This window comes from Myotis yumanensis, unplaced genomic scaffold (assembly GCF_028538775.1).
Source record: "Myotis yumanensis isolate MYYU_CA2020_CCGP unplaced genomic scaffold, mMyoYum1.0.hap1 SCAF_1, whole genome shotgun sequence".
Classification (NCBI taxonomy): Eukaryota; Metazoa; Chordata; class Mammalia; order Chiroptera; family Vespertilionidae; genus Myotis; species Myotis yumanensis.
In genome coordinates, this window is record NW_027223752.1 from 80549171 (window position 1) to 80576137 (window position 26967).

Below are 26967 nucleotides of genomic sequence, written 5' to 3' on the forward strand. Positions count from 1 at the left end.
GACTGCTGAGGCAATCAGGGTGTTGGAATGGGCCTGGCAGCCATCTTCCCTAACAAGTGACTGGTTGATAACCTTTTACAACTAACTTCTTAGTGTCTCTTGAAAAAGTGATATGTCCCAAATAGCTTGTCTGCCTTCAAAGGAAAGTGAGGATTTGGGCACTCTGCTAAGTGCCAGTAGAAGCCCCACTCTAAGGACCCCATATCCTGTTACCTCTCTTTGCTCCTAAGAGACATTGAACTTTGGTGTTTGGCAGAACAAATGTTCTGGTCAGAGACATGCCTTTCCGCACATCTCTAGAGCCTTCATAACCTTGAGGCACCAAGTACTGAGGGAAAGCTGTTTATGGCAGTTTACTTGGTCCTCTTCTCACTACCCCCAACTTTTTTCCTTTTAGCTCAGGATTTGGTTGGGATGCAGGCAAGCAGGGAGAGAACGGGGGGGCAGTGAAGCTCAGGCAGGACTGTGTCCCAACACAACTGAAAAGCAGGGGACATTTGTCCCGTTTGGGTTCTCCATGCTGCCCATGTCACCAGAAAGGGACCGCACTAGGCCAGCAGGTCTGGGATGTGCGGGTTTTTGACTTCATGCAAGAAAGAATTCAAGTCACAAGCCCAGCTGATTTTGAGAGTATGTTTATTAAAGGTTAGGACAGTCACACAAAGGAAGAGCTTTGCATAGAAGAAGCAAGATCACAGTAACAGAAGTGACCCCTACACTGTAAACTATGTAAACTCAGAAAAGAAAGTCACAGCAACAGATGTGAGCCTAGATATGGCTGCTAGATCACTGAGAAGTAAAAGTGTGAGAGTCAACAATGAGCCAAGTGGGGACTGCTTTTGGCTCACTGAAAAGTTAGACAAGAGGAGGACCCTGGGAACTTAGGAGAAAGAAAGTAAAATTACACACCTGAGGAAAGGGTGGCATTGGTGTGCTCAGGAGAGAGCATGTCTTGAGGATTTTATTTGTTTCCTATAGAAGAAAATTTTAGGGGAGGTCTTCATCAGAATATTCATCAGCTGTTTAGGCATTATTTTAACATGCTTATGTATCAAATGAGCGTATAGTGGGGTTTGGGATCAGTCTCTGGTCACCTTTAGCTCTATCTTGGATTCGTCTGGCTCTAATTGGGTTTTTTGTTATTTATTCCCCCAACTTCATTTGTTCTTGGGTTTGGCACTAATGGCACCACTGGGTCTCTGCTATCTATCTCCCTGAATAGGGTGATTTTAGCTACTCACTCTCTGTTTGGGGAGCAGAGGTGTAAACCCCCTGCTCCTTGTTTAAATATTTTGTCTTCATTTTCCTTGGAACTTGCCATGGTACTTACCTAGTTTTTTATTAACCTGCCTCGTCTACTTTTCTTCCTCCTTAACTCCTCAGGCCCTTCTAGTCACCAACACTGTAACTAAGATAGGCTCTAGAGCACATGCCCAAGCATGTGTAACCCATTGACAGCTGTTTAAACAGTTAATCTCTCCTAGGAGAGAGTGCTTTGGAACAGGGACCAATACCCCCAAAGCGAAGGTATATCCGTGGGTTTTAAGGATTTATCAATAAAATAGAAGCAGAGCTTTCCTGGGACTCTTGGAAGCCTTTCTACTCTACCTGCCTTGTTTGGTAACCACTACCAAACCCAGTTGTGCTGGTGAGCCCTGAGAGAAGCCAGAAGAGTTTGCATCATTGGGGTCCCCAAAGTGAGATCAGAGAATGCATTTTTAGACCATGAAGATAATAAAAATACCTTGGGGCCTAGTAGTCATTCACTGTTTTAGAAACTAAGACTGTAGAGATGATAAGACAGTTATTCTTCTCTCAGTGTGTTCTATCAAATGAAGAGACAATGAAATCAGTTAACCATCTAAGGAGTGGTATTTATCAGTGGAGATAATCAGTTTTGCAGCTGTGCTACAAGGAACAGAATATTGGGGGTTCCTGGTTAGTCTCTTGTGAACAGCTGAGGATGAAGTAAGAAGCCCAGGAAATATGGCAAGGATAGTTCTGAGGGTTAGTAGCTGGGAGATTGAGGTCAAGGGCAGTGGGTACTAACAGCTGTCACATGATCTTCTCTACAAGTGCTTTCCTGGTTCTGTGAAACCTATGAATAACCTACTTATTGGCATGGCATCCCTTCATGAAATCAAATTATGTGGGTACATAGACAGTGCAGGGGAACAGCATTCTGCTGGGAGACCACATTTACTCTGTGGGGTTCTTCCAAGGCAGTTTTTGGTGCTGGCCCATAGATCAGAAGCAACGTCATCTTCGGCCTGATCATATATGTGAACAATGAAACCTTGGTCCTGTCATGGGCAAGAGTGAGAACCATGAACATCAGAAAAAGGGCAGCTTTGGGACAAAGGGCCATGCTTACTAATATAAAAAAAATGCCTCCCGGAACAAATCTTTAATCCACTCTAGTGGGTAAATATTTGATCTAGTCATTTTCAAGAAAATGTGAATTTCCTTGTTTTTCAAGGGGACTGGCCTTTGTTTGCAAAAATCTGCCAGGATTAAGGTTCTTTGGAACTAGTTTCCCCACCCAGTTCATTTCATCGCTATATAATCAGAACCAGAGGGATCCAGTGCACACAGCTGGAACCCATCTCCAGGAACAAAGAGCTGGAAACCATCTTCAGTTGGAGGGACTCTTCCAGATTTTTGTAAGATTCTTACATCTGAATAAACTATTTCTCTGTTTGTTTATTTGTACCTATTATTTCTAGCCATTTAGCTATTTCAATGAAACATTTTTCCCCTTTCAAAACCTCTGGGGCCAACTTATGAATTAAGAAAAAAGTGTACCAGATTCTAAAGTTTAAAATGAAAGCAGATTTCTTTTGGGATTGTCTATATGTGTGTGGATGGAGGGAGATTTCTGAGACTGGGAGCAAGTGGAGGTTTCTGAGGGATTCCTGAATTGTGATAAAATCCCCTAAGTCCTGGGGAAGCTATTTGCTGAAGGGCATCTGAGTGCCCCCAGGGAACAGGCATTAAATGTAGCAGAGCAAAGAAAGAAAAAAAAAAAGTATGTTTTTAGCTCTATTTTCTCCTATTTACCTACTAATTTTTTTACTTAAAAAAGTTTTGATTGCTCTTTATGAGCCAAGTGGAACACATCCAAGATCAAAAGGAGGTTCATTGGCAGGTGGAAGGGAAGAAAGAAGAAAAAGAGGTAAAGGGAGGAATATGCATTGGGTGTTATGCTTTCCACTTTTAGGAATATTGACCTAGAATATATATATAAAAGTATAAAGCTACATGTATGGAAATTAAAACCATAGTTACTTATCATGAACTGTAAATTAAGTCCCTGATGTGTAAAGTTGGATGGATCTCTTGAATACAAAACATTGCCTGAGGAGTAAGGAAGAGAATATTAATTCTTTTGAGGATTAAAGGATTGGTTTGAGACAGATGATAAAGTTAGTCTGAAGAACAGTGGGGACATATTTCACTGACAAAAAGCTGACTGTCACTTATGTGCTTGACTATGGAAGGTTATGTGTGAGTGAGTTTGATGACCAGATGTGAGGCTCTAACCCTTGGCCTAGGCAGATTCACTTCAGCACCACAATAATCTGTCTCATACTTGTTTTCTCCCAAATTCGTTTTACCTCTTTTGGGGAAATTTAGGGTTGAATATATGAGTGTGCAAGTAGTGAGTAGGGGAGTAGATATTAGATACTGGTGGCCATGGTGTGTACCAACTGGGCTTTGGTTTCTGGATGTCTTAGGGATTCAAGATTACAATAAGCCTGAGAAAAATTTAGCTAAATTCTTACAGAATTAATGTGCAAATTCTGCAACTTAGAAGCAAAGATTTCCCTTTATCTCTCCAGACTGGGGTGGGAGGCCTTCAGTCTCCAACCTAGCAAGTGGCCCCTGTGTGGCATCAGTCCAGGGCCTTATTTAGAGGCGGCCTATGGGGTTGGCTTATACACTAAGCCTTAACAAATGATACATCGCAGGAAGTTGGGTCTCAAGTCTTCTTATCATCTATTTCTTTCACAAGGTGCCTTCTGCTATCAACTACACTTAAACAAACTTGTCTCTGTAATTCCACTACATTTTTGCTAGTAAAACAGGAAAAGATTCTCTTATGCTTAAAGAGAACCATGGAATTTCAGATTTTAGAGGTAGCAACTCTCTCATTCTATAGATGAACAAACTTAAGCCTGGAGAGGAAAATGAAGTAAGTCTCTAAAAAATAAAATAAATATTGAGGGTCTACTGTGAGGCAGGCACTGTGATTTAAGGTGAATAATATGGGCTCTGCCCTCTTGTAGAGTGTACACCAGTAGGAAACACTGACAAGACCACAAGTGATTGGATAATAGGTTGGAAATGGCACCTGTGGATATTGGCAATAGGTACATCTTTATTTGTGATATCCTTGTGAGCAGATCCTGAGCTTTATGACTTTTGCTTTCACACTGTATCTAATAGGGTATGCTTGGTCTCAATATCTAAGCAACGAGTGTTTGGACAGACACTAGACAGGCCCAGCAGCTTAGATCCCACTCTTTGAAGAACAATATCCCCCACAACCTGTACAATACTGGTACATCTTACAAGGAACCCTGGTTTTCACTACAGCTTGAAAGACATTGGCAACATTTCTGTCCACCACTGCCACCTAAGGACTCTTTCAGCTACTACAGCTCTGGTTCTATTTCCTGATTTTGAACTCTGGGATTCTGGCCCCAGGCAGAGAGGTGTTGACTTGGTGACCCTGAGGTCCTGTTCCATCTTGGGAGCCTGAGATTCTGTAACTGCCTTTGATGTTAGAAGGCAATATTTGTCTATTGAAGAGCAAGAGACCTAAATAAATCCAAATCGATAAACCTTTGATGAGGTCTTCCACAAAACTAGAAAAAGAAAACACCCAGCAGACTAAAAAGCACAATGTAAATGTAATGAGCTTGGCAAATGGGAAACATGGCAGGTGAGTAGCTGTGCTGAAGCAGTGGCCATGTATGACTGCTTGTTATTCTTTTAGGGCTGGCTCTTCTCTCTTCAGTCATGAACCACATTTTTGCTCAAGTCCCAAGAACATGCTTTCACTTGATTGTATTATAAATTATAATTGATGTTCTTAATGAAAATTTTTTCAGCTGTTATTTATTTCAATATTGTGGAATGACCAAAATTTTTCTTAGTGTATAATTTGGTATTCTTCAACAGCATGCCAAATTTGTGTATTGCTATTATGAATCAGACAAGGTGTATCAATGCCAAATGATGATGAGAAAGAGTATTCACTTTGCTCTCTCTCTCACATGCCTTCCCATGAAACCATCAGAACCCTGGATTTGCTGGTCTTTCTAGAATCACAGACATACTTCAAGGGCTGTTTAGTAATACTACAGGCTTAGTGCTAGAATCTGTGGCATCTCTAAGGGTATAAAAATATTTGACATGAAAATAATTTTTATTGAGATAGAAAAGTACAAAGTAATGATTACTAATTAATGCCTATAAAAATATACCATTTGTTTTCTTTTAAATGTTCATAAGAAATTTGTTTTCTATTTTGTTATAATCTATAGTTATTTAATTGTATTTTTAATCACCTATCATTGAGATAAAATCATACTCCAGGAAGAAGCATTATACTTATTTTATGGGTTTATTTGAGTGTCTATGACACATTGCCCCTGGGAAGTGTGAGTTCTACAGTTTAGACTGAAAACTATTGAGAGATGATGGTAGCAATTCTCTTCTCTTCATTATTCTTTTTTGTTAAATACTTTATTTATTTAATTTTTTAATCCTCAACTGAGGATATTTTCCCATTGATTTTTAGAGAGAGTAGAAGTGAAAGGGAAAGACACAGGGAAATATAAATGTGAGAGAAACACATTCATTGATTGGCTGCTGTAGGAGCCCCAAGTAGGCCCTGGCCAGGAAGGGATTCACCCTTTCCTGGGGTTAGGGTTTATTAGAAGTCCCTCTTTGACCTCTTTGGTCAGTATAGCTCAATTGGTTGAGCATCATCCCATGCACCTAAAGGTTGCCGGTTTGATTCCTGGTCAGATAAAATCCCTGGTATTTGTTTGATCTTTGGTCTGGGTGCCAATAGGAGGCAATCAATAGATCTTTCTCACATCAATGTTTCCCTCTCCTTCTTGCTCTCTCTCTCTCTCTCTCTCTCTTCCACTCTCCCTTCCTTTCTGTCTAAAATAAATTAAATGTATTTTTTAAAGTCCATCTTTTTGATAGTTCCCTTATCTTATTGTTTTATTTCAATGAACTGGAGCTCCTATTCCTTCTCCATGGATGCTATATCTCCTTTTATGGAGGACTTGGGTATATAGTAATGGTCTCTGTGTGCCAGGACCTTGCAAAGTGCCTTGTACCCAGAGGAGCTTATGTAATGTTTGTTATTCAATTAATTAACAAATGAATTAGACTGTGAATGGATATTGCAATGCTATGACTGATAGAAAGGTAAGTACTCAGTGAGTCTTAAGGGTTGGGAAAGAATGTTTGGGGCTGGAAGTTGTGCTCAGGAAACTTAGATTGATTTTCCAAAGGAATGGACTGACAAGAAATGTGAGATTAATGAGGAAAATAAAATAAAATATGTAATTTAGGTGATTAAGGATACCTGACTCATGATGACCTGTCCTTTTAGCCTAATTTCCTTTTTAGCCTAATTTGCCCCACCATACCTTTTGCCCTTGGCAGGAACTTTTGTTAGTAGAGATGATGATGGGCGTGGGTCTCCTGTAGCTGGTTTTCATGCTGGGTCTGGGTCTGACCCCGGTGACCCTGTCTCAAATGACAACAGGTACAGACACTTTCTGGCCCAGCACTATGATGCCAATCCAAGTAGCCAAAATGGCAGATACTGTGAAACCAATATGAGGAGATGAGGGCTGACTTCACTCTGCAAAGACACCAATAACAACATCAAGGTGTTCTGTGAAGATGAGAATGGAATGCCTTACAGAAAAAATTTCAGAATAAGGAGGTCTCCTTTCCAGGTCACTACTTGCAGGCATAAAGAGGGTCCCCCTGTCCTCCCTGCCAGTACAGAGCCACATCAGGGTCCACAGACATAGTTGTTGCCTATGAACATGGCTAGCCTATCCCTTTGATGAGTCCTTTTACCATCCATAACAAGCAGGCCACTGACCCAGAGTTGGCTCTGCTCTCCATTCCTGGCTCTTCCCCTACACACTCTAAAACAGTGGTGACTACATTCCTTGCCAGGGGCCTAGAAAATGAGCTGCCTGGATCTTTTGTTTTCTGTTTCACATTATGTTAATAAATAAAAATGTCTCTGAAATCAGTAAGAATCAATGTCTTCTCATCAATTCTTGGCCTATTGATTTTCCCCATTTTCTCTACTCAGCTGCCCCCAGAGAGGATGGCATGGAATACAAATGCCCTTTTGCCTATCAGTTAGTGCCTACTTAGTCAATAGGGAAGTAGACTTTCCCTTCCTGTGAGTGCAAGGATGTTAAATTAATCTTATAGAGGGAGCTGGGAAATTCCAGGGCTCATGGCTTGTGAAGCAAAATTTTCAGGAGGGGCAAATTGTTCTTGCTATTAAGTAAGCCCATATTACTTTTAGAAGTGATGTTTAGAACTAAATACCAACAGATTAATTAAACTTTCTTTCTACCTCCCTCTAAAACTTTCTCTCTCTCTCTCTCTCTCTCTCTCTCTCTCTCTCTCTCTCTTTCTCTCTCTCTAGCACATAAACACATACACTGACACACTAACACACACACGCACACACACACACACACACACACACTCCTGCATGAACACCAAAATTAACTCCTAGTATGCACCTCTTGTCTTAGGCAGGAGGTAATTTTAAGTTGCTTTGACTAAACTGCTCCCAGGGTATTCTCCTGGTAATTTCATATAAAGATTAAAAATTTAATTACTTCACATTATTTTCTCTTTAAATTTTTACTTTATCAATGGATTTCAGGCAACTGTGAGGTCGTTGGGAATTTATAGAAGGATTCCAAACTTATCCCTTATTCTTCTTCATCTAGATTTGTTTTCATGTAAACACATACTTAGGTGAATAAAAACTTTCTTTATAAAATATATTAATCAATTCACAGATTGAATGGTTGACTTCCTCTTACATTATTTCTATCAACAGGTGCCTGAATATTTTATTTATAAAGTGGTTGTTAGTAAATTAAAATTATGAATCACTAGTTTTGCTGTCTTGTGACTATATGACTGTACTGGTCACAGTATTCACAACGGTGCCCTCTCCTGGTGCCTACATTGCCCTGAAATGGGTCAAAAGCCTTGCTTCTTCAATACCAAGTTTATAGATCAGTTTCCTGGTGCCACCTGGAGAGCCTAGACTCACTGAAAGTATTTAAACTTATGCAGGAAGAAATGGAGAAGTAAATTACTGGTGCACACTCAGCACATGAATCTTTCTTCCTTGAGTGAACCTATTTCAAACTTGATATCACTGTCATTTCTGAAGAAAGTAGGAAGAAGAGTTTTCCAAACTTCTCTTAATAGAAAATTTGCCTTATTGTAAAACCCAAAAAAAACAACAGCAAAAAGAAACACTTAGGATGTGAGAAAGGTTCAGATTTTGGTAGAATATGTGGACCCTTACCCTTCCTCAGGTTCTCCAACCAGTACCTTCACCCTGATATGATGCAAGATGACTTCCATAGGGATCATTGACCTACTCAATGCCTTGATAGGGAAGGCCAAAAGTATGGACCATTATTATACTGAGTGTGCAAACACATATCTTCTTCAAACATCTATGTAGAGTATTATCATCGCATTCTCTGTTCTGGTGTTAGGGCAAATGACTGTTTCCTAGGGAATCACATGGCAATGGGATGGAGTTGCTTGCTGACCTGCTGATGGAACTAGCACCTGGGTAGCCAAGCCTAGCACTTTTCCTCTGGGTCTCTTGTTCTCTCACAACCTAGAGCTGCTTAAAATGAAATGTCATGTGACAGAAATGTCAGTCTTTATCTCAAATGAAACATTTTAGGAATTGAAGTCCAGGTCAACTTTGCAAGAAAAAGAAAACAAAAACCTCAAAATGCCCAAGCCCTTTGAAGATGGTGATATGCAAGGAAGAAAATTCCATTCAATGTGAAGAGGAAAATTTTCTGTAGGGACACAGCTGAGTTGTTTCAACTTAAAAACAACCTCTAATTTGGAAGGAATATAAGTACTCCATACAATAAGGGAGAGAGGAATAATAATATACACAACTTGGTGTAGTCATTCATTATTTTATCCAGATTGAAGGACGCAAAGGAAAACAAGAAAAATGGAAATTGCAAAAGTAATCATTGCCAATACTTACTGAGCACTTACCATGTACCTGGCATTATGATATGCACTTAACATTGATTTTATCATTTATTTCTCATAACATCCTTAAGAGGTAGGTATTAATTACTCACTTACTTATGAGGAATAATGCTGAGAGAGGTTAAGTAATTTCCCCAAGATCATATAGTTAAAGTGGCAGAGCTAGTTCTTTGGGATCACAGTATCAAAACAAGTTCTTACTGAGAATCAGTGTGGTAGAGTGGAGAAAGCCTTTGAGGCAAGCTCTATCCAAAAAGTATGTGTTGGGATGGTTTGGGGATCATTTCATTTTCTGTTGTAGCTAGAGTCTTGAGATGCCTACATTGGACTTCTGTTGCCAAATATTTGTTGATGTCTTATTAAATCAGTTAGTTATTGTGGCTGAGGCTGTGGGTTTGCTCTTGCATGAATAGTTTAGGTCTTCTCTGTAACCAGTCATCTTTCTAAATCATATCGTGGACACAAAGAAGCAGGATGAGAAAAAGTTAGACAAAACCATGCAAAATCAGAGGTGCAAGATTAACCATGCAAGATTAGATTTGGAGAAAATAACTCAAAGTACATTGTTTGATGAAGCTATTACCCAAATTCTAAGTGTACCTTCAGAAGTTCTATCCATTAGTCTAAGGATGAGGAGTTAATCAAGCATCATGTCTCCCTGTTACTCTTCTTCCCACAACTGTTCCTTCTCTCTCTTCCTAAGTCTATATCTCATATCTATAGCTGTGGGCACTGAAATGTGACCTAGAGCTTTCTAGCTTTTTGTATACAAGACAAAGGTGGCTGTGAATATAGGAGGTAGCATTTTAAAGAATGAAGTTATGTTTGAAACTGGTATGCATGTCCCTCATCAGCCATTTTAGGAACTGATGGCAGTGTGAACTGCCATCATGAAACAGCATCTTTGAAAACAAAGAACAGTAGTACCCATATACATCAAACCAGGACTTCAGCTATGATCAAGCCTTGGACTGCATATGTAGAAATGGGCCTGTATGACCTTCAAAAAATTGTCCTTTCAGTTTTGGGTTGCTCACTTCCTGTTGAGTCAGAGATTAATTTTATTTGCTCTAGTACAGCAATTTTCAATGGGTATGCCGCAAGAATTTTTAAAACCTGCAATACCTGACTATTTAGTTATGAGCACTGACCTTTTCCCCTTAAATTGTCAAATTAAAAAATGACAACCAACACAATAGCTGCCTGTTGTGAATGAATCAAAATTATACCTATTTATTTTGTCAGATTGACAAATAATGTATTTTTTGGTGTGCTGCAAGAATTTTAGTATTTAGTTTATGTGTGCCATGAGATGAAAAAGGTTGAAAATCGCTGCTCTAGTGAGTCAGCCCTGCCTCATTGCCAGGGTCAAGGAGATTCACAGTTCATGATTCATGCCAATCCCAGGAGTGACCCTCAGATGGTAGCATCTAGCTAGTTGGTGTTAGTGAGTGATTCCCACTTCCACTCTTACACTATTCTACCCCTAAATTAAACTGTTGCTAAAGGGAAGCAACTCTGAACATAAATGTCTTGAATATCCTGAATATTTGGGGAGTAGAAACAGAGAGGGAGTAGAAGATGTGGAAAAAACACTAATTTTAGAGCCACATAGGTCTGGGTTCCTTTTTTTCCTCCTTCAACAGAAGCAATGTTCTGACACTAAGCAGTGGTGCTCAACCTTCTGGCCCTTTAAATACAGTTCCTCATGTTGTGACCCCCAACCATAAAATTATTTTCGTTGCTACTTCATAACTGTAATGTTGCTACTTTTATGAATCATAATGTAAATATCTGATATGCAGGATGGTCTTAGGTGACCCCTATGAAAGGGTCATTCGACCCCCAAAGGGGTCACGACCCACAGGTTGAGAACTGCTGCTAGATAGTAATGCTTTCTTTGTTGTGGCTCTGAAGGTTTTTGTTCAGTTTTTGTCTTGTGGTTTTTTTAAATTAATAAATCTTTATTGTTCAGATTATTACAGATGTTCCTTCCCACCCCCCATAGCTCCCCTCCACCTGGTTCCCACCCCATCCCATGCCCTTACCCCCTGCCACTGTCCTCATCCATAGGTGTAAGATTTTTGTCCAATCTCTTCCCACACCCCCCACACCCCCTTCCCCCAAGAATTGTCAGTCCACTCCCTTTCTATGCCCTTGCTTCTATTATACTCACCAGTTTATTCTGACTTAATTTTTAGGTTCACTTGTTGATAGGTATTTATTTGTCACTTTGTTGTTCATAAATTTTATCTTTACCTTTTTCTTCTTCTTCCTCTTCTTAAAGAATATCCTTCAGCATTTCATATAATCCTAGTGTGGTGATGAACTCCTTTAGCTTTTTCTTGTCTGTGAGCTCTTTATCTGGCCTTCAATTCTACATGATAGCTTTGCTGGGTAGAGTAATCTTGGTTGTAGGTTCTTGCTATTCATCACTTTGAATATTTCTTGCCACTCCCTTCTGGCCTGAATGGTTTCTGTTGAGAAATCAGCTGGCAGTCCTATAGGTACTCCCTTGTAGGTAACTAACTGTTTTTCTCTTGCTGCTTTTAAGATTCTCTCTTTGTCTTTTGCCCTTGGCATTTTAATTATGATGTGTCTTGGTGTGGTCCTCTTTGGATTCCTCTTGTTTGGGGCTCTCTTCGCTTCCTGGACTTGTAAGTCTATTTCTTTCATCAGGTAGGGGAAGTTTTCTGTCATGATTTCTTCTAATAGGCTTTCAGTATCTTGCTCTCTCTCTTCTTCTGTCACCCCGATAATTCGGATGTTGGTACGTTTGAAGTTGTCCCAGAGGCTCCTTACACTATCTTCATATTTTTGGATTCTTTTCTCATTTTGCTTTTCCAGATGGGGGTTTTTTGCTTCTTCATATATCAAATTGTTGACTGAGATCCTCTGGTCTGCTGTTGGATCTCTGTATATTATTCTTTATTTAAGTCAGTGTATGTTTAATTTCTGACTGGTCCTTTTTCATATTTTTGGAATTCTCATTAAGATCCTTGAAGGTCTCACTAAGTTCCTCGGAGGTTCGTAGAAGATGCTTGAGTAACCTTATAACTGTGGTTTTGAACTCTATGTCCTCCATTAGTTTGCTTTCCTCCATTTCTTTCATTTGTGACATGTTTCTTTGTCTTCGCATTTTTGGCTGACTGCTAGGACCCGCTGTGTCTACAGTGGAAGAACTGCTGTGCTGGAAACACCCTTATGGGGTAGGACTTGCTTCAGTGGGGCTTTGGTGCTCACTGAGTCTGCTTCTTGTGTGTGTCCCTTTTGGATGTGAGGAGTTGAAATCTGGTATCTGACCAGGGGTACCCTGGCTCCTGGATCTCCAAGTCATTCACTGTGTGAGTCCACCTAGCAGGAGCTACAGTGATACCAGCAGATTTCTCCTCTTTGTTTGGGGTTTGGAAGTTTTGGAGCTCTCTGACCCAGCTGCAGTTTGTTAGGTTAGGCTGCAAAAGCGCAGGTGATTCCTTTGCGCTGCTGCAAACAGTTTGGGTGGAGATGTACATTGAGTGGGCGGGGTCTCAGAGAATCACCAGGGCGGTGCAAACAGCAATGGCTGTCGTCAGCATCTCCGCGACTCCCAACTTCACGTCTCTGGGTCCCCGAGTCCTGCGCCCCCACAACAACAATGATCCCTGCAAGCAGCTCTGTGAGAAAGCCACCCTCACTTTCCAACCAGATGCAAGACAGTCCAGTTTCTCCGCATAGGAGTCTGGGACCTCAGAATCTTGCCTTAAACGAGCTCAGTGCATTAGAGAGCTTGTATCTCCTTCCAATTGAAAAAAAAAACACAGGAATCCAGGTGCAGCCCGCCTCATGCACGCCTTTGTACCTCTTTTCTTGGCGCCTCTGCACCTCCTACCCAGTTTCAATGTGCTTCTTTCTTTCCTTCTAGTTGTAGAACTTCCACTCGGCCAGCTTTCACATGGTTCTGGATGATAGCTGTTTTGTCTTATAGTTGTAGTTTCAATGTTGTTGTGGGGGCAGCACGCACAGGTTTATACCTTATGCTGCCATCTTGGTTCTTCTTTGGTCTTGTTTTTAAACTCTATTAAACATATGTTTATTTTCCACTCCCAAAAGTGCCAACAACATGATTCTGCAACTAGAAGCAACAGAAAACAAGCAATAGCTATTGACAAGATAGACACAGCATAAAGGATACATGCATGATAATGAAATACATCACCAAGGCCTAGTTTTTGGTTGTGCATAGAAACAGCAAGGAAAAAAGTCACAGTCCAATTCCTCTTCTGTGGAGATTGTGCTTTTGAGATTATTTTTTAAATTTATTTTATCAGTCAATTCCACAAGCCTGGGAAACACCTTCATTCCCTATACCTGTATCATTTCATTTGTTCATTAGTTCCCTGGTTTTGTTTATTAGTTCACTCAACCAATATTTACTATCTTCAGAGCACTTTGGCTGGATACTCAATTTTTTACTTTGTTTTTTTATAGGATTACCAAGATTTAAAAAAGGACTTGATTTTCATACCATTAAAAGAATGCCAACTGGGTGAAAAAGGTGAAGGAATTAAGAAGTACAAATGGCCAATTTTAAAAATAGCCATGGTGATGCCAAGTCAGCATAGAGAATATAGTCAGATGGGTTCTAGACTTTTGGGGTGATCACTTCGTAAGGTATATAAATATGTAATCACTGTGTGGTACACCTGAAACTAATATAATATTAAATGTCAACTGTAATTGAAGCTTTTTTTTAATTTTAAAAAGGAATAGACACATCAGAGGCCAGGCTAATCCTAAATATTACTCTATTCTTTTTTCCAAACCTTATTCAATTCCCAGATGTAAGGATTAAAAATCAGTTCATAAACTTTCATTGGCATATCCTGTCTATCCAAACTTTTGGGAATCAGAGTCTCCAGGGAAGCGAACACTCTCCAAAGATCACATGACTAGAGAATTTCCTCAAGAGACAGACAACTCCAGTGTCATTTAGATCTGCCTTTTCTCCCTTTTCACACCCTGACCATACAGGACACATACACCTGGACATCCAGCCCGTCAGTCTCTGCCCTGAGTCATTGTACTGGCTACAGCACCGTCTCTCTATAAAAGAGAAAAGTTCTTCCTTTCAGAGAAGATCATGTTTGCAAACTTTTTACTCTTTGGGAAGCAGGGATGAGAAAAGTTGTGAGCAGAAAAGTAGGGAGGAAGAGTAGACTATAGAGTTGAGGAAATATCAACTTGCCATTCTCAACTCCTCTCTCTGGTGCCCATTTCTTACCTTCCTTTCTCCTTCCCCTTGGTTTCTCTCCAGGCACCTCCAAGGCAGTGATGGCTCTCCAGAAGACCCTTTCATTGCTTCTGCTCTTGCTGCTGACCCTGCTGGGGCTGGGGCTGGTGCAGCCTTCCTATGGCCAGTTCATGTACCAACGATTCCTGCGGCAACATGTGGACTTTCCAGCGACAGGTGGCACCAACTTGTACTGCAACACGATGATGCAAAGACGTGGGATGACTAGGCCTACGTGCAAGCAATTCAACACCTTCATCCATGAAGACAACAGCACCATTGATGCCATCTGCATCACCCCCAATATCCGGTGCAAGAATGGCAAGATGAACTGCCATGCGGGTGTAGTGAATGTTACAGATTGCAGAGATACAGGAAGAACCCGGCCCCCCAACTGTTCATATCAGGGAAGTGCCAGCACTAGGCTTGTTGTCATTGCCTGTAATGGTAACCCCCCGCTGCCTGTGCACCTTGACAGATAGATACTACCCTGCAGGGGTTATGGTCCCGTGGTTGACCTTTAACTTACTCCTTAATAGCAATGAGTAATGCATTTGAGCTATCTCAGGCTCTGCCTCCTCTACTTATGCCTACTTCTTTTTCTCTATATAATCCATTCCGTTAATTGAATAAAAGAGAAATGGAGACATAAACATATAATGGGACTGGGCTTTCTGTAATAAAAATTTTCTATAGACTCTTCTGCTTCCTTTTATAATACTGGTCAGCTTAGCTCTCTCAAATCTTATCCTCTGCAATGTAGTCATTATATGTATGATATAGCATTACAAGTATTTTAAGGTGCGTCCATCTCAGTTATCTCATTTTAATACCACCACACCCCTGTGATGCTCATGTTGCTACAAAAAGAGACCAAAGTTAACGGATTTGCTGAAGACCATGAAGATAGTGGAAAAACTGACACAAAAAATACATTTCAAAAAAAAATCCACTTCAATTGGCTAACAATCCAGGACTTTTCCTACCTCATCACAGGGAGTGCTTTAAAAGTAACTGCTTTTTTTGCCCTGACCAGTTTGGCTCAGTGGTTAAGGCATCGGTCTGTGAACTGAAGGATCCCAGGTTTGATTCCGGTCAAGGGCATGTACCTTGGTTGCTGGCACATGCCCAGTAGGGGGTGTGCTGATGGATGTTTCTCTCTCATGGATGTTTCTAACTCTCTATCCCTCTTCCTTCCTCTCTGTAAAAAATCAATAGAATATATTTTTTTAAAAAGTAACTGCTTTTTGATATTCTCAAAAGTCAGCTGTTGGGGGAAAGATTAAAAATTTAGAAATATGAACTGGCAAAATGACAGCTCTGTCTGTATAATTTGACAACCTTGTTATGTTTGTAACTAGAAGATTAAGAAATTATATAGGACTTGCTTTTTCTCTTCACCAACTTTGAATCACTGTAGTAAGTAGGAGTATTAACAATGTACTAGATCATTAAGACTCACTCACTCTTCCTGACTGGAAAGATTTTTCATGTTTTCTTTGCAATAAAGAACTCAAACCACTGATACCTGTGAAGATGGTGCTATGGTTCTTGTGTGGAATTTTTTTCTTTTATCCTCTTTCAATTCTTTTCTATTTTATAAACATGCACCAACAACTTAATAACCTCATAAACTGGTCCATGATTAAAACTACACAGAAACATTTGTGTCATTTATTAAAGACAATTCTCACACCCCTCCCTTTCCCCTTTGATTATTTTGAAACAAATTGGGGAACAGAGATGTATGAAGACACTAGCAGCTAAAAATGAAAGTATATATGTGAGAGTATGTGCATGTATGCATGTGCGTGCATGTGTGTGTGCACGTGAAAGGACTAAACTGAACATATTTGAATTACAGCAGATACAAACTGTTTATATTTAAAGTGTGCAACCTGATGCAGTATACATTTGCATTGTGAAAGAATCACTACAATCAAGCTAATTAATGTACCAGTTAACTCACATGGTTACCAAAAGTGACCCCATTTTGGATTGTTTTCAACCATTCTTTTCAACACTACTGACCATCATAGCTTAGCCCACCAGTTTCTTCTGACTATGTATTGCTTTCACACCATTGTAAAGTCAAAAAATCAGAAGTATGAAAAATCATGAGTAAAATTGTGAATCATGTTTGCTAATCCATGTCACCAAACTAAAACATGACAACTAATCAAATGTCAGCCTCTTCCAGAGGTGAAATTTTAAACCGGTCAATTTAGAATTACCTGATCAGCACTGGTGAGGTAATCTGGCTGATAAGACCCTCTGCCTTCCTCTGAATGAAGGTGCCCTTGCCTAAAATGATCCAGTCTTCTAACTACGTAGTCTCACCCTCTTTCTGCCTGTAAAAATCCTCCATTTTGTAAAACTCACCAAAGCACCTTTCTAGTTGCTATATGGCATGCTACCCAATTCCTGAATTGCTTAATAAAGCCAATTAGATCTTCAAACTTACTTGGTTAAATTTTGTTCTTAACTCCTGCCTCCAGGGCCTTGCCATTCCTGGGTACCCAGAACACTGTCTTTGATGTATGACCCCCAGTGTTCTAGATGAGGAGGTAAACAGGTGCACAGAGTAAGGCTGTCCCCTCTTCCTCCACCACCACTGCCAATCAGTTGGAACACTGCCCCTCCCACATCTATTCCTTTCTTCACTGCCTCAGTCTTCTTAGCTCTAAGAAAAGGGAAAGAACACTGATTCTGCTCTTTAGATTCACACACTAATCCCCACAAACCTGTGAAGTGAGTATGGAATCTGAATAGGGCAAGTTAGAGTTAGAAGGGTTGGTACTGAGCATGGCTGGGGGGAAGGCCCAGGAAGAGTGGAAGGGGTTTGCTTGACCTTCTAGGTGGTAGCGTTGAGAATGCAGTGATCCAACTTGTAAGAAGCAAAGACCTGAATTTAATTCAGCATTAATCTCACAAATTCTACTTCCTCCCTCCCCAATATTTTCAAGCATAATACATTGAAGTAGCTTGAATGGTGGTCTTCTCATCCTGTTTAGGCCATTTGAGCTAGGGATAGGGTGCCACAAATGAGACCTGCCTATCCCTTGTTCTGTGTCTGATAGAGTACTGGAGACCCTCAAAAGTGCTCTCTTGCAAATCCCATTAGACTCTCACAGGTCAGTAAAAGAAAGCTATTATTAGGCTTATTTGAGGACACCAATTCTGAGATATTGAGAATCAGGTTAAGAGTTTCTGTAGGGTCAGGTTAACTCCTCATGGTAACTGAGGACCAAGATCCAGTTTAAAGGGGAGACTTTTTCAAATATCTCTAAGCCTTGATTTTGACCAGAGTAGTTCCTTTGAGGGCAGTTTCAATCTTGGTACTTGGTTGCTTAGAATCCTATTTCAAACTTTATGATGGTATTCTTAATAGCAAATCAAGATCATTCAGCATGATGATAATTAGGAAAATGGCCCCTGAGAAGGCAAGTGGGCAGTCAAACGTACTACCATGTTTCAGGCAGGCATTGGGGAAGTGCTATGAGGAAGTCAAAATGAGATAAGCAACACTTGCAGAGTCAGTTTTATTACAGCCTGGGATTTCAGTGAGCCAAGTCCTTCCTGCTTGGAAAATGTTTCCCAAGTCTACTCATCTTCTACATTCCCTTAAACCTTTTCTACTTCACAGATATAAAATTTAAAATACCATTCTCTTTCAGACACACTCTTTTATGAGAACACATCTGGACTTTAAAACAGAACTAGCTAGAATGCTCCTTGTTTTGGGTGAAGAGAAGGTGTTTGGAATTCTCAAAATAAAATTTACCTATTTTCTACAATTTTGTGCTTGTCTCACTCAGGCTCTAGCATATTTTCAGTTCTTGTAAATTTTGTTATCTAATGAGATTTATCATCTTCTAGTCTGGATCCCACTGGTAAAATTGAGCCTAAGTATCTACATTAGCAGGAAACAGAATTTTAAGGTAGAGCTCATTTGAAGACACAAATTGAGGGCAGTGTGGCAGTTATATTTTCCTCTCTCTTCCTCAGGTGATCCTGGTGACAGAAGACATTCTCTCTAAAGGTTCAAGGTGCTCTCTTGTCCTGCTGTTCCCCTTATGTGGGCTACATGTACACAGCCAGGACCTTTCTGGGAGGGAATTCATGAAACAGCACCACCTGAGCACAAGCTGGGAATTCAATGAGTACAGATGCAATGATCTCATGAGAGAAAGAGAAGCTCCAAAAGACAGGAACTATTACTTCTTCATCTATACCTTCTGGCACAAAATCGAGCACATATGCATCAGGAACTGGAGAGATCGCTACAGAAATGTATATATATATATATATATATATATATATATATATATGGTTCCAGTATCCCTTCAAAATAATCAAGTGTTACTTGGTGAAAAACAAAAAGGGGTACAAAGAGCACAGGAGTTACAGCTACATTGAATTCCATTGTGGCATGAATGGGTTTGTTGATAGCATAGAGGACATCTGGTTGTTAGAGGTCATAATAACCTCTAACCACACCCTCTGGTTTTAGTAGAGTGATGAGTGTCTCCCAAGTGGTGGGCCTTGCCCACATCAATAGCTCTTCCTAATCACTGCTTTACATTTATGGGCAATGTTTTCCAACTACTTAGAATTATGTTTCACATGGATTCTTTATATCATAACTTTACCTATGTTGGTTCTCTATCTGGAATACCCTTCTGTTGTCATTTACCTGTTCTACTCCTATTTTTTATTTAAAAATCTTTAAAGATTCAACACACATGGAATCTCTTTCAACTATCCCAAGAATTTTACTGATATTGATTTCTTACACCTACCCAAACTGAATGATCCTCCCTTCACAATAAATTATATCATTCCAATGTGTGTGACATTTATATACGTTATTTGTGCAGAGCATGTGTGGTAATTGCTATAAATATTAGAGGTGTGTGTGATATGGATTATATTTGAATGTGATTTCTGCTGTGTGTAGTTTAAGGTGAGGGTTATATGTATGTAATATGCTTATGTGTGTGATGAGAATGTAAATGTTTAAATACTAAGTTGGGGAAAAGTTGTGACCTAAGCATTGATTGTATGGACATGCTGAATTTCACTCAGATTGGGAGTGTGGGAGTGGGCTGACCTGATTTAGTATAACATGTAGGATGGTCCTACCTTATAGTATGTGCTCAGTCTACATTGGTCTTCTTCCTTTCCCATCTTTGGCTTGGTACTTTCATTTGGACTTTGATAAAACCAACATCACTAATGCCTATCAATAATCTCCTCTCCCTGGCTTCAGAAGATAAAGGGTTCAAATACAAAAACAGTAGGTTATTATCTGTATGAGAGCTATAAATTCCCAGGATTATGGAAAGCCTTCTCCATAAGCTATAGAAAAACAAAGGTTCATACTGGACTCATTTATTAAGACTATCTCTAAGGTCTGGCATGTGTTGCTCTGCTGCAGACCAAGATCAACAGTAATTGATATAAATGTGAGGAGTCTGGCAGAAGGCTGACCAGGACTCCTTTTGATATTCACAGGGTGAATATCTACATTTTATTACCTGCTGCTGACCCAATGGCCTAAAGCAAACTCCCCCAAGACCTGGCAATCTTACTGTTTGCTAAACATTACCATTGATATGTCTGTTTGCATTCCTAAAGGCAATTGTGTATTCTAGCTAATAAAAGCGGCTGGGAAAAGAGCAACAGGGAGAACTCGACTTCTTTAGTTGGGTTTTTCTCTGGTTCCCCCTGTATAAAAATTAATATTCCGTCTTGTGTATCATTTGTGCGTCAGCCCTCCCTCCAAGTTTTTGAACCCGCGAAAGCCACGCTGGCCGTGGACTCTCACAATCGGCGTCCGAAGCAAGGAACTTGAAGGGAAAGGATTTGCCAGAGCGGAAACACATCACCAGACCTGGTGGTGGAAGTTTAACTGCGTGCAAAACTCATGTCAGCTGTGGAAGCCCTCGGATCGGTAAGTGCTCCAGTGATTTCTTTTGTTTCAACCAGATCAAAATGGGGCAGAATTTGTCGAGAGAGGAGAAACTTTCCTATAGACTTCTGACTTGCTTATTAAAGGATAAGGGAGTTGCAGTTTCAGAAGATCTTTTACAGTCTCTAAAGTTTATTATAGAATATAATCCATGGTTTTCTGATTAGGATACATTGGATATTGAATGTTGGGAACGGGTAGGTCAGAACTTGAAAGAAGCTCAACAGCAGGTAAAAATTTGCCTCCAAATTGTTTCTCTTTGTAGGAAACGGTATGGCATTTGCTAGAGCCTTTCAAAGAAGAAAGACCTCCTCCCCTTGCACCCTCCGCTCCTAAAGAGAAGCAGAAAGATAAATTGGAGGAGTGGCCTTCATGTCCCGATTGTGAAACATTTAAATCTCCACTAACAGAATCACCTATGCAAAAAGCCATCAGAAAAAGATTAAAGGACATGACAGAAGATAGACTTGCTTTTCCTATTATACAGGTAGCTAATCCACAGTTCCCAAATCAAATAATAAGACAGCATGAAAGATTTGACTTTAAAATGATATGGCCTTGCATGATAGTGTAATACAGAATGGTGCAAATGCTCCATTTACTGGAGAAATTATAACTAATATTTCTGAAGCGTTCCTAGCTCCTTATGATCGGTATTCTCTAGCTCGTGAAACTCTGGATGGAGGAGATTATTTGCTCTGGAAAGGAGAATTTTTAGAGAAATGTCAAGAGCAAGCTTCTTCAAATCTCAGGCAGAATGTTCCCATAACTTTTGAGATGCTTGCGGGACAGGGACAATTTAGTGATGTTCAAAATCAGCTCCAATACGTTTAGCAGGCGTATGAGCAAATTAGACTTTGTGGACGAAAAGCCTGGTGGACTTTACCAGCAAAAGGGGAACCTGAAAAAGCCTTTAGTAAGTGCACTGAGTCAATCTCTGATTTTGTAGCTCGCCTCCCTCGAGCAGTGAGAAGGCAGATTCAACATGAGACAGCAGGAGATATTTTGGCTCAGCAATTAGCTTATGAAAATGCAAATGCTGATTGTAAGAAATGTTTAATGTCTCTAAGAAAAAATAGTACCATTACAGAAATGATTCGAGCATGTCAGAATGTAGGGTCAGGCATTTTTCAGGCAAGCTTACTAAGTGCCACCATTACAACAAGAAACAAATTATGTTTCAATTGTGGACAACAAGGACATTTTAAAAAGGAATGTAAGCAACCAAAAGGTGGCGCTCAGGGAGAAGGCATAAGCATTCTGCCTCCCAACTCAGGTAATGCAGGTCTATGTCCCAGATATAAAAAGGGGAGTCATTGGGCCAATCCATGTAGACCTAAATTTCATAGAAAGGGCCAGCCATTAAATCAAGACATAGGAAATGGCGGGCCGCAGGGAAACGGCCTGAGGGGCTCCCCCCAGCCCTGTTATTAAATAAGGGGAAGTTCCACCCTGCCAGAACCACAATAGATTTCCTCCTTCAAGTAACTCCAGAAAGAAATGCTAACTTTGATCTTAATAGCACAATAACAATCACCCTGATCCCCGATATGGCTAGACAAGTTATTCCTATAGGAATTTGGGGGCCTGTGCCACCAGGAATGTCAGGTTTAGTCCTAGGAAAAAGTGAAAACACACTAAAAGGACTAACTGTTTTTCCTGGAGTCATAGATTCAGAATATAAGGGAGAAATCAAAGTAATTATAGAATGCAAACATATTCAGCTTTTGCTTTTACCTTATATTCAGCAAGGTGAAGTTATAAATAAGAAGAGAAGGACACAAGGATTTGGAAGCTCAGATATATATTGGATACAGGAAATTAGCAAGACCCGTCCTATGATTAATCTAAAAATAGAAGGAAAAATGTTTAAAGGTCTAGTAGACACTGGAGCAGATATTAGTGTCATCAGTCAAGAATTCTGGCCTCCAAGTTGGTCCATGGTAGAAGCTATATAGACTCTATCACGGGTGTTGGAATTCCTAATAACACTCAACACAGCGCTGCAGTGTTAAAGTGGAAAGATGAGGAAGGACAAACAGGATGGTTTCAGCCTTATATCGTCTCTGGAATTGCAGTCAACTTATGGGGACGAGACATTTTAGAAGGTTTACAAGCTTGTATTATTACTGGCAAAAGACAACAGTTAGTAACTCAAATAGGATATCAAGCTGATCAAGGTGTAGGAAAAGATTTTTCCCTGAAGTTAGGGAGGGAATAAAACCCGTTAACTAAGTGCCAGGTGGGTAGTTAATCACTTTAACTATGAACAATCACGCTTAAGCTACATAATCTTTACTCCCTGGAATGGAGATAAGAAACGCCCTAACCTTTGGAATAGAAATTGATAGGATTAAAATCAAACTGGTATAAATACAGATGTAACAAGACAATAAAACACAGAACCTGGCTGGAGAACCTAGCGAGAGAACGTGTCAAGAGAACCTGGACAGAACTTGGCTGGAGATCCTGGACTGAACCTGGCTGGAGAACCTGGCTAGGCTGTTGATCAACAGAATGCTACCTCCGTGTCCTTCATTCTTCGCCGACTCCATCAACACCTTTGGAAACCCCTGGACCTGCTGGGGCTGGACCCCAACACAGCTGCAGAACTGATTATCTCCACTGGTAACCACCACTCCTTTAATGGCTAATTGATCTCATTGTCTCTTTATTAGATAGAACACCCTGAGAGAAGAGTAGTTGCCTTTTTCATCTCTGCAGTCTTCGTTTCTAAAACAGTGACAGACACCTAGGCCAAAGTTCTTTGCATTATTCTTCATGGTCAAAAAATGCATTCTCCAATATCACTTTGGAGACACTAACCATGCAAACTCTCCTGGCTTCTCTCAGGGCTCATCAGCACAACTGGGTTTGGTAGTGGCTACCAAACAAGGCAGGTAGAGTAGAAAGGTTTCCAAGGGAGCGGGCGAGCGCTGCCAGCGCCCCCATGCTCACACCATGACGAGGTGCAAGCAAGCGAAGCCCCAGCACATCCATGCCGACACAGCAGCCACCCCAGCCGGGCCGTGGTTTGTGGACGCAGCAGCGCCGGAGGCGGCGGGAGCCAGGTGCTTTAGTGAACTACCCGGGGAATGGCGATGACATGAATGGGGACCCAGGGACAGTAAAGAGGCCTCGTCAGGAGGAGACTCACATCTGTGAGAAATGCTGCGGAGAGTTCTTCAGCTTCTCTGAGTTCTTAGAATATAAGAAAAATTGCACTAAACACCCACCTGTCCTCATCATGAACGACATCGAGGGGCTGATGCCTTCTGGAGACTTCTCAGGGGCTGGGCTGAGCCACCAGCCACGCAGTCCAAGCATTAAGGACAGTCACAGGGAGAATGGCAGCAGCTCAGGGGACATGAAGGAGAAGCCAGGGATGGAGTCTGTCCTGTACTTAAAGATGGAACCCGCCCTGCCACCCACAGCCCAGGACTTAAGCTATTTACCCAAAGGCAAAGTGGCCAACACTAACAACACTCTTCAAGCACCACGGGGCACCAAGGTGGCAGTGAATCAGCAGAGCGCGGACACGCTGACCACCCCCCTACCAGGTGCCAACAGCATCCAGTGGGTCCTGGAGCAGATCCTGTGTCTGCAGCAGCAGCAGCTACAGCAGATCCAGCTCACCAAACAGATACGAGTCCAAGTGAACATGTGGGCCGCCCATGCCCTCCACTCCGGTGCAGCGGGAGCTGACACCCTGAAGACCTTAAGCAGCCACGCATCCCAGCAGGTCTCTTCAGCTGTGGCTTTGCTCAGCCAGAAAACTGGAAGCCAAGGTCTGTCCCTGGACACCTTGAAACAAGCCAAGCTACCTCACACAAGCATTCCTTCCACCACCAGCTTGGTATCCCCAGGGTTGCTGTCCTTTGCCCTGAGGCCAGATGGGACAAGGGTGCTCCCAAACTGCATCCCTGGTGGTTTGCTACCCCGGACCCCAAGCTCTGTGCTCTTCCAGAGCCCTTTCTCCACAGTGGAATTAGACCCGTCGAAGAAAGGGAAAGGGAAGCCACCCAATGTGTGCCCGGTGGATGTCAAACCCAAAGACAAGGCCACCCTCTACAGGCACAAGTGTAAGTACTGTAGCAAGGTTTTTGGGACTAATAGCTCCTTGCAGATCCACCTCCAAACCCATACTGGAGAGAGACCCTTCGTGTGCTCTGTCTGTGGCCACTGGTTCACCACCAAGGGCAACCTCAAGGTACACTTTCATCGACACCCCCAGGTGAAGGCAAATCCCCAGCTGTTTACCAAGTTCCATGACAAAATGGCAGCAGGCAATGGCGTTCCTTATGCACTCTCTGTACCTGTCCCCATAGATGAATTGAGTCTCTCTCTAGACAGAAAACCTGTCCTGGTCACAGGGACCACCAATGTAGATCTACCTCAGAACCTCTCTTTGGGGACTAACCCCAAGGACCTAATGGGTGGCCCACTGGTCCTCAACCTGCAGCCTGGGCCGTCTCCAGAAAGTGAGGATGGATCCCTACTCTCTGGGGTGGGGCCAAACCATAATTCCCCAAGGATTGGTGGCTTCCAAGGGAGGGGGACACCCAAGCCAGGGTCAGAGACAATGAAGTTGCAGCAGCTGGTTGAGAACATTGACAAGGCCACCACTGACCCCAACGAATGTCTCATTTGCCACCGGGTCTTAAGCCGCCAAAGCTCCCTCAAAATGCATTACCGAACACACACTGGGGAGAGGCCCTTCCGCTGTAAGATCTGTGACCGAGCTTTCTCCACCAAAGGCAACCTGAAGACACACTTCAGGGTTCACTGAACCAACACATCCATAAAGACACAGCATTCGTGTCCCATCTGTCAGAAGAAGTTTACCAATGCAGTCATGTTGCAGCAACATATTCGGTTGCACATGGGTGGTCAGATTCCCAACACACCCCTGCTGGAGAGTCCCTGTGACTTGATGGGTCCTGAGCTGATGATAGTGGGTGAGAATGGCCACACAGGTGCTGTCTGTCAAGATGACATTGTCGGAAGCATCGATGCTGATGAAGATGGCTCCCAAGATGCTCCCAGCAGCTCCTTGAAGGTCCCCATGCCTTTTTCTGGCATCCACTCGGCATCGCCTACAACAGGGTTCACCTTGATGGCCCCCCTGGAGGCCTCGGGGAACGTGGGTCCTGCTCCTCTGGTCCTGCAGCTGCAGAGCAGCCGAGAGAATGGTTCAGTGGAGAGTGATGGCTTGACCAACTCCTCGTCCTCAGTGATAGGAGACGAGGAGTATCAGAGCCGAAGCCCAGACATCCTGGAGGCAACCTCCTTTCAGGCCCTCCCCCAGGCCAATAGCCAAGCAGAAAGCATCAAGCCCAAGTCTCGTGATGCTGGTGGCAAAGCAGACAGCTAGGACAGCAGCCTCACTGAGATGGAAGGTCGGAGCAGTCTCCCATCACCATTTGTCCAAGCCCAGCCAGCCTATGTCAAAGTGGAAGTTCTTGGTGCATTTGAACCTGCGACCATGTCCCCAGGCTTGGCACCTTTGCTAGCGGCCCAGCCACGCCACCAGGGCAAGCAGCATGCCTGCATGCAGTGCGGGAAGAACTTCTTGTCAGCCAGTGCCCTCCAGATTCATGAGCGGACTCACACTGGGGAGAAGCCTTTTGTGTGTAACATATGTGGATGAACTTTCACCACCAAAGGCAACTTGAAGGTTCACTATATGACTCATGGTGCCAACAACAGCTCCGTGCGCCGCGGGAGGAAGCTGATCGAGAACACCATGGCTTTTCTAGGAACAGACACAAAGAGGGTCCCAGAGGTGTTTCCCAAGGAAATCATGGCCCCTTCAGTGAACATGGACCCTGTTGTGTGGAACCAGTACACCACCATGCTCAACGATGGTCTGGCCATGAAGGCCAACAAGATCTCAGTGATCCAGAGCGGAGGCATCCCAACTCTCCTGCTGTCCCTAGGTGCCAGCTCTGTTGTCAGCAACACCCCAATCTCCAAGATCGATGGCTCCCAGTCAGTTAGCAGCGACGTGGAAAAGCCGGGTGCTGCTGACAGCGTCCCTAAACACCAGTCCCCTCACTTCCTGAAGGAAAACAAGATTGCGGTCAGCTAAGCGACGGGAGAGCCCATGTGAAGGAGAAATGCAGAGTGACTGCTTGAACTGGATCTTTTGTTTTTGTCGTTGTTGTTTAAAAACCCATCTCCTCCTGTTTGTTTTTTTACTGATGTGCAAATGTTTACAGTTGTGACTGTGCTGGGCTGCATATCTGGCACTTTGGCCAGGTGGGTCGCGCTGTGCTGTCTGTTCCTAAAACACATAGATAGGAAGGTAGTTACTGTAATGATGCTGTGCTGTGTTGGGAACTAAGGTTTTGTAACTTTGTGGTTTTTTCAAATAAAAATGCTGTAA

At 42.0% G+C, this 26967-nt stretch overlaps 1 protein-coding gene and 2 pseudogenes across 1 annotated transcript; all 3 read left to right on the forward strand.

The window, feature by feature from the left end:
* The first annotated feature begins 2603 nt into the window (after positions 1 to 2603).
* LOC139003799 (ribonuclease 4-like) lies at positions 2604 to 16115 on the forward strand. The gene is made up of 2 exons (XM_070406091.1): positions 2604 to 2663; positions 14630 to 16115. Exon 2 carries the CDS (start codon positions 14647 to 14649, stop codon positions 15085 to 15087), a length of 441 nt encoding a protein of 146 aa, XP_070262192.1. The 5' UTR covers positions 2604 to 2663; positions 14630 to 14646; the 3' UTR covers positions 15088 to 16115.
* LOC139003794 (angiogenin-like) lies at positions 6712 to 7128 on the forward strand (annotated as a pseudogene).
* Positions 16116 to 23540: 7425 nt separating the features above from the next.
* LOC139003804 (sal-like protein 4 pseudogene) lies at positions 23541 to 26670 on the forward strand (annotated as a pseudogene).
* The last annotated feature ends 297 nt before the right edge of the window (positions 26671 to 26967 follow it).

Excerpts from the sequence above, each read along its gene's own strand:
- LOC139003799 (XM_070406091.1), top strand. The coding sequence starts at position 14,647 with ATGGCTCTCCAGAAGACCCTTTCATTGCTTCTGCTCTTGCTGCTGACC.